Below are 15,968 nucleotides of genomic sequence, written 5' to 3' on the forward strand. Positions count from 1 at the left end.
TATCTAACCACTTCCAAACATCTAAGCACGTGATCAAGGCTCGAGACTCCCGCCTCGCTTGGGTTGAAGTGGTCGTTGAAGGTTTTATAAGCAAACCTCCGCCATAGGGAACACAAGTAGTCAAGCTCCCCACTTTCAAAGATCCCGAACCCGTTGAGCCTCCTGCCCCTGAGAATCCTCAACCTGTCACCGAAGAGATTATATCTTTGGACGAAGAAGACGATATAGATTTTGAAGATACCATCTCAGAGGGAGATACTGGAAACATCGTCTGAGATGAGGATTTTGAAATTTTTTACCAAAGGCACGCGTCCGAGGAAGAGGAACTTAGCCCCCAGCTAACCACTGCCCAAATTAGTGAAGTCTAAGAAAATACTAACGTACCAGAAGGGATGGTGCTAGAGAAGAGGCTGCCAGACTTGCTTTCCTTGCTTGAGTCCCACACAGGAACCACAATGCTCAAGGTCCCAATAGTTCCCAGGCTTCCAACCCCAATTATTCCTACCCCTGTTCAGACAGAGACAACCGACAAAAAGTGAAAAAGGGATAAAAGAAGGGGTAAAGGAATTACCAAAGAGGGCGAAGTCCAAGAGGAAATTCCTCCAGAGCCCACCAAGGTAATCAAAGTGACCCTCGCCGAACAAAGAAAAGGTGTGGAGAGCTCAAGCACTGCCTCTGAGCAAAGGTCTAAGGTTCCAATCTGGAACCCCATCTTTGAATTGAACGATTCGCCTCTTCGGGAAATTACCTTTATCCGCGACTTTGATGGCAGAAAAGCTGGCTACATAGCCAATGTTGTGGAGCAAGTCCTTCTTCTTTCCAAGGACATGGACGAGCTTCGAAACTTAAAGAAGCACGAGCTTTCCTATTCGTGAAGAGGGACTTAACCCTGGTAAGGCTTTTCCACTCACCCTCTCATTTTTTGTTCTACCTTTTAACATCCTTTCCGCACATGCTCTCCCACTAACTTCAATGTTAATCACTCACATACAAGCTACCCAAGCAACGCATGTAGCAGAGGAATGGGTCAGCTAGGCCTTCAGTGACATGAAGGAGAAGGAGTCCCAGTGCCTTTCTGCGTAGAAATCCTTGGCCACAACTAATAAGAAGCTGAATGAGACCCTCATCTAGCTAACCGAGTGTGACAAGGCTAGGAAGAGTGTTGAGGCTTCTATTGAGAGATCAGAAAGGTAAGCTCGGGAGCAACTTGTACAATTAAGGGAGGCTAAGAGCCAACTTGCCATTGCTTGGGCAACCATCACTGAGCTGAAGAAGGAGCTCAGCCAAAAGGATAAGGAGAAGGAAGAGATCAAGCAAACGGCATATGACCAAGGGCAAAAAGAGACTGAGACCCATCTCAAATCTCAACTCCCAGTGGTATGCCGTAGCTTCTGCCTCCAGACATGGATAAAGGCTTTGAATGCTGCTGGGGTAGACTTAAATTCCACACTAAGGAATCAGGATAGAGCCTTCTACCCTCCAGCAATCAGAGCTCGTCCAGCCATCCAATCCTCTGTCAGTACCTCTGCCTCTTCTCCACTGAGTTCCACAGAGAACCCTCAGCCAAAATCTAGCACTATTGCTCCTACCCAAGTTAAGCCAAAGGAGTAACAGCCCAAGACCACTGCTCTAGCCAAAGCTAAACCAACTAGGCAACAGCCCAAGTTCACTGCACCAGCCCAAACCAAACCTAGTGAGCAACAGCCTAGCACTTTGGTTCCTGTCAAGCCCAAGCAAACTGAGCTAGTTGTCTCTAAGCCCAAGCAGGGGATTCTTCCACAAGTGCTCCACCAACCATAGTTGCTCCTTCTACCCCCACTCCAACTTCTGAAGTGCAATCCATCATAAGGACAAAGACGCAGAAGACTTCTCAATCCTAATGACCATGGGAGTGGACCGTTGTCCTATCTTTGTTGTTGTTGTTGTTTTTTTTAGGCGAAAACCACATTTTCGTCCCTACATTTTCACGTGATTCCTACTTTGGTCCCTAACTTTTATTTCCACCGCTTTTGGTCCTTATCCTGGAAAACGTGTCTCGTTTTTGTCCCTACCGTTACATCAGAGATGGAAAATACACACGTGGCAAACGGAGTGCACTGTTGGCACACTAAAAGCTGACGTGGCCATTTATAAAAATAAAAAATGTTATTTGGCATTAAAAAATGCCACGTCAACGTCTAAATTAAAAAAAATTTAAATTATTAATTTTAACTAAATAAAAAAATTAAAAACGGAATTAAAAACCAAAAATCACATAAATTGAGATCTAAATATGTCTTGAACAAGAACAACAAGAATACAAACCCAGATACAAGATCACAAACCCAGAAATTTAAAAAAAAAAATTTAAAATCAATTACCTTTCAGAATTAGATGGTGTAAAGCTAGAGTTTCATTAAAGCTAAATTAAATTAAATTAAATCCTTCTCTGATTCTAATAATAATAGCAAAGTACCTTTCAGTTTCAGAGCAATCTCTAATATTAACCAACTGTTTCAAGTTCTCGAACAAGAGCTTCGCGGCTCAGAGCGTTTGCTGAATCACGTAGAGCTCCGAAATCAAGAGCAACTCGCGTGAAGCAGCCGAGTTCAAAATCCCCGAGACGTCCTCGATTCCCAAGAAATCCAATGGAGGAGATTCCATCATCATCAATGTCACCACTGCCACTGCTGTCTGATCGAGAAGCTTGTGGCTCTCCTCCGGTGTTTGGCCCAAGGGGATCTTGGCTTTCTGTGCGACCAAGAATCCTATGGTGGTGGACGTGAACGATGAGAGTTGTTTGCAAAGTGAGGGCCATTCTAGGGTTTCGAGGGTTGCGGATTGGAGGGTCTGGGAGAGAGTCAGTGACTCGGGCGAGTTGGAATTGAGCGCTTTCACTTTGGGGAAGAGAACTGGAGGGGCTTTGAGGGTGACGAAGGTGAATAGGAGATTGGTGAGTTGCATGGGGAACGAATTGACTCGGTGAGTTAGGATTGAGATGTTTTTTTTTTTTTTATTTATGGGTTTGTGATCTTGTATCTGGGTTTGTGTTCTTGTTCAAAACACACTTAGATCTCAATTCATGTGATTTTTGGTTTTTAACTTTTTTTGGTTAAAATTAATAAATTAAAATTTTAATTTAGATGCTGATATGACATTTTTTAATGCTAATTAACATTTTTTATTATTATTTTAATGGCCACGTCATCTTTTAGTGTGCCAACAGTGCACTCCGTTTGTCACGTGTGCATTTTCCGTCTCTAATGTAACAGCAGGGACAAAAACGAGACGCGTTTTCTAGGACAGTGATTAAAAGCGGTGGAAATAAAAGTTAGGGACCAAAGTGGGAATCGCGTGAAAATGTAGGGACAAAAATGTGGTTTTCGCCTTTTTATTATTATTATTATTTTATTTTATAGCAGAATGCATTTTGTCTCCCCTTTCCTTCCTTTTCATGTATAATCTTTTGGAACTTGGATTAAAGCCTTTGTCATTTCATCTTTGTACTTACATTTTTATAATCTTAAGCTCTGTTTACCACACTTTCGTATAAAGAAGTGCTTGCGCTAAGATCTCAATTTCCCTAGGTAAGTCACCCAAGAAATAGAACATAACCAGGGTCATATTGAATACCATAAACATAGTTCAAGTATTAATTCGTTTAAGATAGGTAATTCAAGGAATTTAACTTGGTAAAAGGTTTATTTAATACATAAAGACAACCTAAATGTTAACTAACCCGAGACAGATACCCTAAGGAGTTGAAACCAAATAAGGTATGGCTTAACATAAAAACAATCTTAATGTTAATTTACCCAAGGCAAATAACCCAAGGAGTTGAATCTAACCAATGTTCTGTTTAACATAGAAAATGACCTTAGTGCTAATTTACCCAAGACAAATAACACAAGGAATTGAATCTAACCAAGGTTCTATTTAACACTTAGAAAAACTTTTGTGTTAATTTACCCGAGGTATGTGGTTTGAGGAACCAAACATGACCGAGGTTCTGTTTAACATATAAACATATAATGGAGAGCATTAATTTACCCAAGGTACGTGGTTCGAGGAACCAAACATGATCGAGATTCTGTTTAATACTTTAATGAGTAATGAAGAGCATTAATTTACCCAAGGTATGTGGTCCGAGAAACCAAACATGACTGAAGTTCAAATTTAATACTTAAACGAGTAATAGAGAGCATTAATTTACCAAAGGTATGTAGTCCGAGGAACCAAACATGACTGAGGTTCTGTTTAATACCTGGACGAGTAATGAGATATTATATACAACGATTGAAATGAAATATGACACAACTGCCTTTCATTAATAGTAGTACCTTCGCAGATTATTTACATTCCACGGACGTGGTACAACATTTTCATCTAGATTTTCCAAAAAGTAGGCACCTATTCCAGCTACAGAAGTGATGCAATATGGCACTTCCCAATTAGGCCCTAACTTTTTCCATGATGGATTCTTTGACCTTTCTCAGCACTAGATCTCCTGGGGCTAATGGCCTCGATTTCACCTTGGTATCATACCCCTGTTTAAGCTTCTGTTGATAATGCGTCATTTGAACCATGGCTGCCTCCTTTCGTTCGTCAACTAGGTTTAGGCCTTTCTCCAACAGCTGTTCATTACTATCTGGGGCGAATAAACTCGTCCTTAGTGTTGGGAAACCAGATTCAGGGGGATCACAGCTTTGGATCTATAGGTCATTGAGAAGGGTGTTTCCCTAGTTGACCGACGAGGAGTAGTCTGATACGTCCAAAGGACGTGTGGTAGCTCTTCTACCTATCTAACTTTTGCTTCATCTAACCTTTTTTGGAGCCCATTTACTATAACTTTGTTAACTTTTTCAGCTTGTCTGTTTCCTTGCGAATAGGCTAGAGTTGAATATTTGTTCATAATGCCATTTTTACATCAATATCTCCTGAATGCTTTACTATCAAACTAGAGCCCATTATTCGAGATGAGGGTGTGAGGAACCCCAAACTGAGTAAAAATGTTCTTCCAAATGAATCTTTTTGCGTCTACATCCCTAATGTTGGATAATGGCTTAGCCTCTACCCACTTCGTGAAGTAATCAGTTTCGACCAAGAGCCGTCTTTGGTTTCCCACAGCCCTGAAAAACGGCCCCATAATGTCCAAGCCCCACTAAGCGAAAGACCATGGACTAGACAAGGGATTGAGTACTCCCCCTGGTTGATGGATATTTGGAGCAAATCTTAGGCATTGGTCACACTTTTTGACGTATTCCTGTGCTTCATTCTGCATACTTGACCACCAATACCCTTGAGTAAGGGCTTTATGTGATAACGACCTGCCCCCTGTATGACTTCCACATATTCCCTCATGAAACTCTTCTAAAAGTGGTTCCACTGCTTCAGGATGAACACAAAGCAGGTACGGTCCAAAGAAAGAAAGTTTATACAGTTTTTGCTCTGAGGACAACCAAAATCAAGGAGCTTTCCTCCGTATCTTCTCCACCTCTCCTTTCTCATTAGGCAGGACTCCTTCCTTGAGGAAAAGAACAAAATGATACATCCAACTAGGTCCGACTCTGATTTGGTGAACCTGAACTCTACACCTCTTCTCCTCGACAGGCTTAAGTAGATCCTCAACAAGTATAACCTGAGGTAGGTCTTGTCCAAAATAGGCGACTAGAGTTGCCAAGGAATCAGCATGAGTGTTACCGTTCCTTGGGATTTGATGTATGGTGAAAAGTTCAAAGTCTAACTGCAAACACCGAGCTTGATTCAAATAATTGTGCATCCTCAAATCCTTAACTTCTAGTTCTCCCTTTACTTGGCCTACAATCAACCTTGAATCCGAGAACACTTCGACAGCCTTTCCCCCCATCTTCTACACCATAGCCACCCCTATCAGTAAAGCCTCATACTCGGCCTCATTATTCGTGGCCGAGAAGCCTAATCTTAAATACTTCTCAATGGTGATCTTGTCTGGGGATACTATAACCAACCCCACTCGAGATCCTCTCTAATTTGCTGCACCATTAACATAAAGTTTCCAAGATAAGGGCACTTGTTGAGAAATTGTCAGAACTTGCTTTCCTCCTGAACTATGTTCCTCGACCTCTTCCTCTGCTGGAGACTCAGTAAACTCAGCCACCAAATTTGCAAGAACTTGCCCTTTAATGGAGGTCTGAGGCATGTAGTTTTTTATCAAATGCCCTTAGGATTGTTCCCCATTTGGCAACTCTTCCCATATAATCAGCCTTTTGGAGCAACGACTACAGGGGGAGTTGAGTTAACACCACCACCATATGAGCTTGAAAGTAATGAGGGAGCTTTTTGGTAGCATGAACCATTGCCAAAATGGATTTCCCCAAAGGTAAATAACGAACCTCCACTTCGTGTAATGACTTGCTCACATAATAGATTGGCCGCTGTATTCCATCCTCCACTCTTACCAGCACCAAACTGACTGCGTGAGAAGCCACGACAATGTAAGCAAAAAGAACTTCTTCTTCCTCAGGCCTGGACATAATGGGTGGCTGAGAAAGGTACTCTTTCAATTGTTGAAAAGCCAGGGCGCACTCTTTATTCCACTCAAAACCTTCCACTTGTGCAGGAGTTGGAAGAATGATCTACATCTGTCTGTGGACCGAGAAATAAATCTGTTCAAGGCTACAGTCATTCTTGTCAACTTCTGAACCGATAAATAAATCTGTTCTAAGGAGGTTGTAAGTCATTGATTACTTTAATCTGATCAGGATTAACTTCAATCACATGGTGGGTAACCATATAACCCAAAAATCTGCCTGAATTGACATCGAATGAGCATTTGGAGGCATTAAGGCGCAACTTACGCTCTCAACTCCTTAAAGACACTTCCTAGATCATTCACATGCTCAGTCTCTGTTTTGCTTTTCACCACCATGTCATCAATATAGACTTCAATATTCTTACCAAGTTGGGGTTCGAACATCCTTGTCATCATCCTCTGGTAAGTAGACCCAGCATTCTTCAATCCAAATTGCATCACCTTGTAATGATAATTCCTAGCGGGTGTTACAAAAGTAGTCTTCTCTTGGTTAGCCAAAGCTAATGGTATCTGATGGTATCCCTGGAAAGCATTTAGAAAGCTCATCCGAGGATGACCAACTGTGACGTCCACCGACTAGTCTATCCGAGGTATCGGGAAAGGGTCCTTAAGGCAAGCTTTGTTCAGGTCCATTTTTATTTTTTACCCTCACGGTATTGGCTAACCACTCTGGGTAAAAAAAAAAAAAAAACCTTTTTAATTCCCCCTGCACGCTTAAGCTTCGCCACTTCCTCCTTAACAGCCTCAAAATTTTCTTTAGAAAAGCACCGAGGTGGCTATTTCTTGGGAATGATGACTGAATTAACATTCAAGTGATGATAGATGAAGTTTGGATCCACCCCTGGAGATTCATAAGCACTCCAGGCAAACACATTAACGTTCTCTCTAAGGAATCTAACCAATTCTTCCTTCTCCTAATAAGGTAACTGAACCCTGACCTGGAAGTACTATCATCATCAGTATCAACAGTGATATTTTCTAGCTCTTTGCATCTCACCCCTTCAGCAACAACATCCGAGGTCATCTATATCTCCTTTGGTTGCTACAAAGCCCTATTCGTGGTGGAAGAGGACTCCCCCTCCGACTGATGTCTAATTGTCGCAACTAGGCACTGCCTAGTCATGTCCTGACTTCTAACCAACTCTTCAACCTGGTCCCTTGAGAGATACTTCACCTTCAAATGCAAAGTCGAAGAAACAGGCCCATGACATGGAGCCAAGGCCTTGCCATATTAGTAGTATAAGAGGAATATGCATCCACCACAATAAAATCTAACTCCACCACCTCCGACCCTGCTTGAACAGGCAGTTTGATTTGGCCTTTTAGGACAACCATTTTCCTATCAAATCCCACCAGGGGGGAGTCATAGCTGACCAAATCCCCGGGCTTCAGCTTAAATCCCTTATACAGATCGGGGCATATGATCTCGGCCCCACTACCCTGGTCCACCAAGACTCTCCTCACATCATACCCTCCTATACGGAGGGTGACCACTGATGCGTCATCATGTGGTTGAAAGGTTTCAACCTTATCCTCATCCGAGAAACTTAAAGTTGTGGCCTTACTATAGACATAACCCGTGATGGACAGGAACCTGTCCGGCTTGGGACAGCAAGGATAACACTGATTGTTCCTAGGAGTGGTCTTGAGGAAGCATCTCTCTGGTAGGCTGGTCCGACCTAATTTCCTTGCCCAGTGGGATGGTATAGGTACTGACTCAACTTCCCAACCTTGACCAACTGCTCAAGGTGGTCACATAGAGTCCTGTAATCCTCTGTAGTATGTTCTCAGTCCTGCTAATATTGGCAATGAAGACTTTGATTTTGCTTCATAGGGTCTCCTCCTATTTTATTTGACCACTTTAAGTATGACTTGTTCTTTATCTTCTCCAGAATTTGGGTGTATAGGCTCCCTGAACACAATGTTAACCACCTGAGCAGTAGCTGGCCTAGCATGCCCAGCAAAATCTCTTCTAGGCCGATTACTGTTGTACCTTTCTAGCCTAAAATCTCTCCGGTCTTGGGGAATTACCTTCACTTTCCCCTTTCCTTGCTGCTGATTCTCCTCCACCAATTTATACTCATCAATCCAATCCATTAACTATTGTATACTTTGGGCAGGCTTTCTAGTCAAGGACTTCCTTAAGTTAAACTCAGTGGGCAAGCCGACCTTAAACGTCCTGATAGCTACATCCTCAAAATCTCCATCCATCTCATTAAACATATCCCAATACTTATTCGAGTAAGTTCTTAGAGTTTCACCCTCTCTCATAGTCATAGATAGCAAAGAGTCTAGGGGATGAGGAACTCTACTACAAGTGACAAATCGGGCGCCAAAGGCTCTAGTAAGCTCTTGAAAGGAGTTGATTAATCCCTCCCCCAAACCGTCGAACCACCTCATCGCGACCGGCACCAAGCTAGAAGGGAACACCTTGCATAGCAAGTCCTCATTCCTCAAGTGTACAACCATTCTTTAGTTAAAATGGTTAACGTGCTCCATCGGGTCCGTTCCACCATTATACATGGTAAATGTGGGTTGTGTGAACCACCGAGGCAGATTTGCCCTATCAATTCTCCTAGGGAACGGAGACTTTGAAATTTGGCGCAAAACCCTGCTCATAGCATCTTTCCCCAAGCCCTTGTAGGTCGAGCTTCTACTCTTTTGCCTATGATGGCGCTCTTCCTTTTAGGAGAAAGACTCACTAAGGGGAATTCTTGATCGGAGTCTATAACTATCATCATCATCAGATGGAGAAACTATGCTTGATGGCGGCCCTCTTCTCTGTCTCCGATGTAACTTCCTACGTAAGTGATCTATCTCCCTCTGCATGTTCTTAGTATCCTCCCCGTGAGACACATGACTCCTACTCCTAAAATGACTCTTACTAGTATGAGTCGTGTGAACGCTAACCTCATGATCTCTTCTTCATTCAAGATTCACAAAATGATCTTAACGTTGACTTTACTGACTCCTCTAAACCCACCATGACTAAACTAACTCAGGTATGCTGAATATTCCCACAAATGGTGCCAATTGTAAGGGCACAGATTGAACCATGACCCAAGCATGACCTAGACAATGGCCCAATAAGCCCAATTCGATAGATTTCTTAGAAAATAGGGGTGGATATTGATCACTATACTGATTAGAGTTAATCACAACAAGATAAGACACCAATAAGATGATTAAGACTAGAAATTATGAAGAGAAAAGGATCCTCGATCTGGTCCGCGAATGGTTTGTTATATATGTGCGTGTTACTTTTTCTTTAAACCATCAGTTTTCTCTTACCAAAGCCCTCCTACCTATAGGGATCTTCCTTTTTCTTTTATATTTACACATAGATTATCTTAACACTACACTTGGAGGGCTGAGATTGCATTCTTTGGACTTCTATCTCATTCGGAACATACTAGTAAATTTCTACCCTACAATTTAAGCTGTGCCACCACTGTTCATGGTCATTTTTTCATTAATGCGGCTAGAGGAGTAGTTGTCTTGCATTTAATGCGGAGGGGATAGGTTCTACACCCTTCTCCTTTCATCTTCCTCATAACCTGTGCCCAGTTTGCTTTCTTCCCTTTGTGATATTTAACTTCATGCGCCTCCCATGGTTGATGCTCGTCCCCAAGGTTAACTAGTGCTTGTCCTCGTGGTTAACCAATGCTCGTCCCCAAGGTTCAAGTTGTAAAATGACATGATGAGCATAAAGTTTAATGACTAGCCTTAAAATTCCAAATAAGATTGAACCCTCTACATACTAGGATGAGGGATTTGGATACAGTGTAATACCCTAAGTATTGCACATGGTGCAATTACCCTACTCTCTCTCACATAAATTTTTACCATTCTTATTTTTTAACTTTAACTTTTTAACTTCTTTAAACTATTTTTCAACTTTTTTTATTCAATGGTTGAGATTGAAATCTTTTTTTTTTTTTTTTCCAAATTTCAATCTCAACCATCCATTAGGTATTGCACTTGATCTTAATCCCTAAGACGAGCAATTGAAAGAGGTAAAAGTAAATCTTAATGGATTGATAGGGCCATAAAGGGAAAGCCCAACAACGGTGGAAGCATTGGTCTAAACTATTGATGTGTAGTTTACCTTATAAGCGATGGTTTTCCCTTTACCATGAAAGTTAAAAATGTCATTGTTGTAAATATTCAATCACATGAAAGACCCCCCTATCATATCAAGAGCTATAAGGCGTTTATGTACTCTCAAGCAATTCCATATGAAATCATATGCAAGCGTTTATGTACTCTTAAATCTCAATCACCCTAACCTTTCTCTCTCTCCTCTTTAGCTAGTTGCCTAAGCCCTTTTCTCTCCCATCCTCCATTTGCGGCCCTCCATTCTTCAAGACAATGAGACTTTCTCGACCAATTTGATTTATTGGTGACTTCAATTAACATTTTGCGGATGAAGACATGAGATTTCAGTGGTTTACAAGTTGGAATTGTATATGGGTTGGACATATGAACGACAGAGACGAGTAAGTTTATAACTGAACAAGATCGTTGATTTTGGCTATGGATTTTGTGGGATTAGCTATGGTGGTGGGTTATCATGGCTAGAGTGGCGGTGGTAGGGATTGGTTGTTGTTGGTGGTGATGTAGTGTTATTTATTTATTTATGTGTGTGTGTGTGTGTGTGTGTGGTAGGTTGTGGCTGTGGTTGGTTGCAAAAGAATTTTGTGGTGGTTGTTTTTTTAATTATTATTTTAATGAGCTATTAATATTATTTTAAGGCTAAATTGCAAACTATACCCCTAAAGTTTATGAATTTTTAGATTTTACACTTTAAAGTTTTAGAATTTGGATTCTACTCTCTAAAGCTTTATGTTGCTTGGATCGTTACCTCCTCCATCCATTTTTGATTTGGGTAAAATTAATTGATTGGGATTAATTATTTTTATCTTTACTATTCGTCATTTTTGTTATTGGGTTAATTTTTTTTAGCTTATTAATTTTGTTATAGATTTTAGATCTATAACTTTTTTTTATGGCCTCTAAAAGAATCAATTATATTGTTAAGAGGGATTAAGTGTAATTTTATTAAATCAAATTACTAAAGTTAGTACATCAATATATACTAGTATAGTTTGCATACTAGTGTGCCAGCAAAACCTTTCCCTTATATAAAATAGATCCATTAAATATAAAGTATTATGAGAGTAATCAAACAGGTCTTCCTAATAATTTTTGTTTTGGAAGTGGTAATCATTAGTGTTTTTGGCATCCGTCCACTACATGTCACGATACAATAGGTTGCAACTATGTCAACCAGCTGTGAGAATTGGGAAAGCCATCACATTTGGTAATAACAGTCCTCCGTGTTGAACCAAAATACGAAAATTCATGAATCTGATTGCGACAAGACATCACATTCATCGCATCCACGACGATTCCTGTAAAATCAAAATGCATTTCCATCTTAGGCCTAATAAGGGTATGGCCAAGTCTTTGATATTGATAGAGACCTACTTTTAAAATTTTAGAAAGACAAAAAATAAATAAAGAGAATTTTGTAACTTGTACTTGTTGTTCATGGGTATGATATGGTCAAGGAAATTGTGTGTACTCGATGTTCATTTTATTCTCTCATGAGGAATGGTGAAAACCGAAACGAGGGATTGGTGCTATGACTTGTCATGTTAAAATTGGTCAAATGCAGAGCCCATTATATGGAGAGAATAGATCATGCTCCTTCCAATCTTTATCCAATCATGTGCTACGAACCTGCTTAATTTATCATATATCATTTTTTTTTTTTAAATCAAACAAACAAACTACTTCTTTTCTATTCAATTATATTTTAGTTAAAAAAAAAAAAAACAGGAAGAACCTATAGAGATTAGAGAGAGAGAGTGATGCTGATTGCTGACATGTTTACAGCTCAAACAAATCTGACAAAATTTTAGATTGGTGTTTTATTATGTGCTAATAAAATTTGAAAAAGAATTTGCCAAAGCCAACGCAATGATGAGTGAGAGACTCCAATCCAAAGTCCGAACGAAGCTAAAAGACCCGAATCAATTTTTGCTTTGAGACCCAAATGGATATATAATTTACCAATCTCCCCTCCAATTATGTGACAACTTAACAAAACCATTCACGTGTATGTGATTCGGTCAAATAATAATGTGACGACAAGTTATGTGTTTAATACATGCCCATATATTCAAATATTCTGACAGGGAGAATTTAACTAATTTTTATTAGTTTAATAAAAATTCTTAGTAACTCAATTGATAAAATTTTCATGGTTTAATAAGATATTTTGGTTCAATTTTCACTTATAACAAAAAACGATTCATGTACACTAAAAATTGTTTAACATCTTGATCTAATGATTAAGAGCAAACATCATAAGTTAAAAGTGAGACTATCTAAAAAATAATCATAATAAAAATTCCTTAAACTAGCACTTATTAAGTGGACACAATGGATGGAAAAAAAATCAGAATATGATGCATGAGAGAGAGAGAGAGAGAGAGAAACGGCATCGTTTGACCCATTCCTAGGCAACATCACTTTCGCTCGCCCCCCACTTGGTAAAGAAAGAAATAAGAAGGCACCACAGCACGCACATCACACCACAGACCACACCACCCCAGTAAAAGGTCTCAAACCCAACACCACCCCACCCCCCCCATTTTCCCCTCTCTCTGGTTCGTTGACCTAGAGAGTTCGCTTCCCACCACCCCCCATCATATTATCATCACTTCCGCTACCAACTTCTAGATCTGTTTTTTTCCAAACCCCATCTTTTACTTTTCCAAGGTCAGATCTCTCACTTTGTTTTCTTTGTGAAGATTAATAAAACTGTTCAAACTAGTTCTATACTTTGGTTTTTTGTTTTTGTTTTTGCTTATGTTTGTTTTGTTTGTTTCAGATCTAGTGGAACCACCAAAAACGCTGTCGTTTTTGGAGACTCTGATTTGCAAGTAACCAAACCCAGTTCAGGTTTTTTGGGGTTTCATCTGAATCCTTCTTTTTTTCTTTTTTTCTTTTGTTTAAAGAATAAGAATTTATGGATTTACTGTTATTCTCTTTGGTATGTTCTAGATCTGTCTGAAGCAAAAAACGCTGTCGTTTTTTTGCAAAGCTTTGAACTTAGGCAAAAGAACAAAACTTTTTGTGTTTTCAGATCTGGGTTTGATAGTGTTTCCCATCCTGTTGCCTGAATTGAAACATTGGAAATGTCGATTTTACCGAAAGGGGATTCGATTCAAATCAGGGAGGTTTGGAATGATAATTTGGAAGAAGAGTTTTCTCTGATCCGCGAAGTTGTGGATAATTATAATTTTATTGCTATGGACACTGAGTTTCCCGGCGTGGTTCTTCGACCCGTTGGGACTTTTAAGAATATTAATGACTATAATTATCAAACTTTGAAAGACAATGTTGACATGTTGAAGTTGATCCAATTGGGTCTCACTTTCTCAGACGAAAATGGGAATCTTCCCACTTGCGGGACTGACAAGTTTTGCATCTGGCAATTCAATTTCCGCGAGTTTAATATAAGTGAGGATATCTTCGCCAGCGATTCAATTGAGTTGTTGCACCAGTGTGGGATTGATTTCAAGAAGAATAATGAAAAGGGGATTGATGTGAATCGGTTTGGTGAGCTTTTGATGTCGTCCGGGATTGTGTTGAACGATGGTGTGCAATGGGTTACTTTCCATAGTGGGTATGATTTTGGGTACTTGCTTAAGCTGTTGACATGCCGGAGTCTGCCTGATACGCAAGCGGGGTTCTTTGATTTGATCAATATGTATTTCCCCACGGTGTATGATATCAAGCATTTGATGAAGTTTTGCAACAGCCTTCATGGTGGGTTGAACAAGCTTGCAGAGTTGTTGGACGTGGAGAGAGTTGGTGTGTGTCATCAAGCAGGTTCTGATAGTTTGCTGACAGCTTCTACGTTTAGGAAGTTGAGGGAAACCTTCTTCAGTGGATCTACAGAGAAATACGCTGGTGTTTTATATGGTCTTGGTGTCGAGAATGGACAGAGTACTAATTGAAAGGAAATAATTGGGGATAAGAAAGATTGATGAATATTTGTAGACTACTTAAGTGTGAGACTATCAGTTCTCTTTGTAAACTGGCAAAAAATTGTCAATTTAGTCGTAACTTTGTCTTCTTTGCTTGCTTTGTAACTGAAACCTTAACCGGTTTTTGTAGCTTGAGTTGCGTGTACATTGGTGCAGTTAGACTTTGAATAAAAACTTATGATGGTTATTTACTTCTGCTGAGTTTCTTTTTCTTTATTATCACCTATTGATTGTGTCTCTATCGTTCTTACTGTTTAGGTCATTGCATTAGTATGTATATTTAACTCATGGGATATCCATATGGAGTTGAGAGCTTTTCCTTGTGATAACTTCCTATCGAACTCCCTCAATCATAGTTGATAAAGAGTTAACTTATTTTGATTTAGATATTAATTTTAAAATCAATGGACCCCATTTCTTGATTTTGTAGTCCCTGTTAATCAAGATGTTTATTTTTTTATCTAATTGTCATTGAGGCTTTTTTTTTCCTTCTTCCAATGCTTACTTCCTAAGGTTTCCTCTAACCTTTTAACATATATTCTCAATAAATTACATTGTAAAGGTAGTGAAGTTTTGTTTTGGAAGTTTCCTTCCTTACTATAACACATGCACAACCCGTGTCTGTATCTGCCAGAGTGATCCTTTCTGGAAGATGGGGAAGGCCTGGAAGGTGTGGAAAGAGGGAGAGTAGGATGATATTTGTTATTAGAGGTAGTGCATGCAGTTTGCTTCTGCAAATACTCATGAATTGAAGTGGGTTCTGGTCATTGCACACCTTATCCTCAAGGTGTGCAATGATCATATCTTCCTTATTGTGCACATGTGTGCATATGCTCTTTTTTTATCCTATTTGAAGGATTTGTCAAGAAGGCTCGGAGGTGGCATAGATTGAACAGTACGAAGAGATTAGGAGGACATATATTACCAGAGATGTGTGTACAGTTTTCTTCAACTAAATTGTCATCAACCAGATGGTTAATTTTGCACCGTATCCCCCAGGTATGAAATTGCAATGTCCTCATCTTCCTTTTGTTCTATTGGAAATTTATTGATGAATGTTCGTGTTTTACTTCTATCACTGCAAGTTAATTGATGAATATTTGTGTTTTGTATTTTCTTTCATTGAAATAAACCAGGCTGTTATTTTCTATCGCTTTATGGAGAATTTAGACTGTTAATGTTGCAATTATGTAGGAATGCACCTTATTCTTTAATCAGACATCATTTGTGTTTATCTACTCCACTTGGAGGCAGCAGTTTAGCTGCATCTGCTATGATTCAGTTTTGTTGTATCCCATGTTGTAATTTATGTGCAATTTTCTTTTTTTTACTGGTGTGTATTACTTTTATAGTGT

General features: G+C 39.7%; 1 protein-coding gene across 2 annotated transcripts; it reads left to right on the forward strand.

Moving 5' to 3' along the window:
• The first annotated feature begins 13,121 nt into the window (after nucleotides 1-13,121).
• On the forward strand, nucleotides 13,122-14,804 carry LOC142613161 (putative CCR4-associated factor 1 homolog 7). Of its 2 annotated transcripts, none has more exons than XM_075785382.1 (3): nucleotides 13,122-13,339; nucleotides 13,452-13,522; nucleotides 13,625-14,804. In XM_075785382.1, the coding sequence occupies exon 3, from the start codon at nucleotides 13,759-13,761 to the stop codon at nucleotides 14,581-14,583; it is 825 nt and encodes a 274-aa protein (XP_075641497.1). In that variant the 5' UTR covers nucleotides 13,122-13,339; nucleotides 13,452-13,522; nucleotides 13,625-13,758; the 3' UTR covers nucleotides 14,584-14,804. The 2 variants fall into 2 exon arrangements, with proteins under 2 accessions (XP_075641497.1, XP_075641504.1); XM_075785389.1 differs by having other exon boundaries at nucleotides 13,146-13,339; nucleotides 13,707-14,804.
• The last annotated feature ends 1,164 nt before the right edge of the window (nucleotides 14,805-15,968 follow it).

Source organism: Castanea sativa, chromosome 1, assembly GCF_040712315.1.
Source record: "Castanea sativa cultivar Marrone di Chiusa Pesio chromosome 1, ASM4071231v1".
Classification (NCBI taxonomy): Eukaryota; Viridiplantae; Streptophyta; class Magnoliopsida; order Fagales; family Fagaceae; genus Castanea; species Castanea sativa.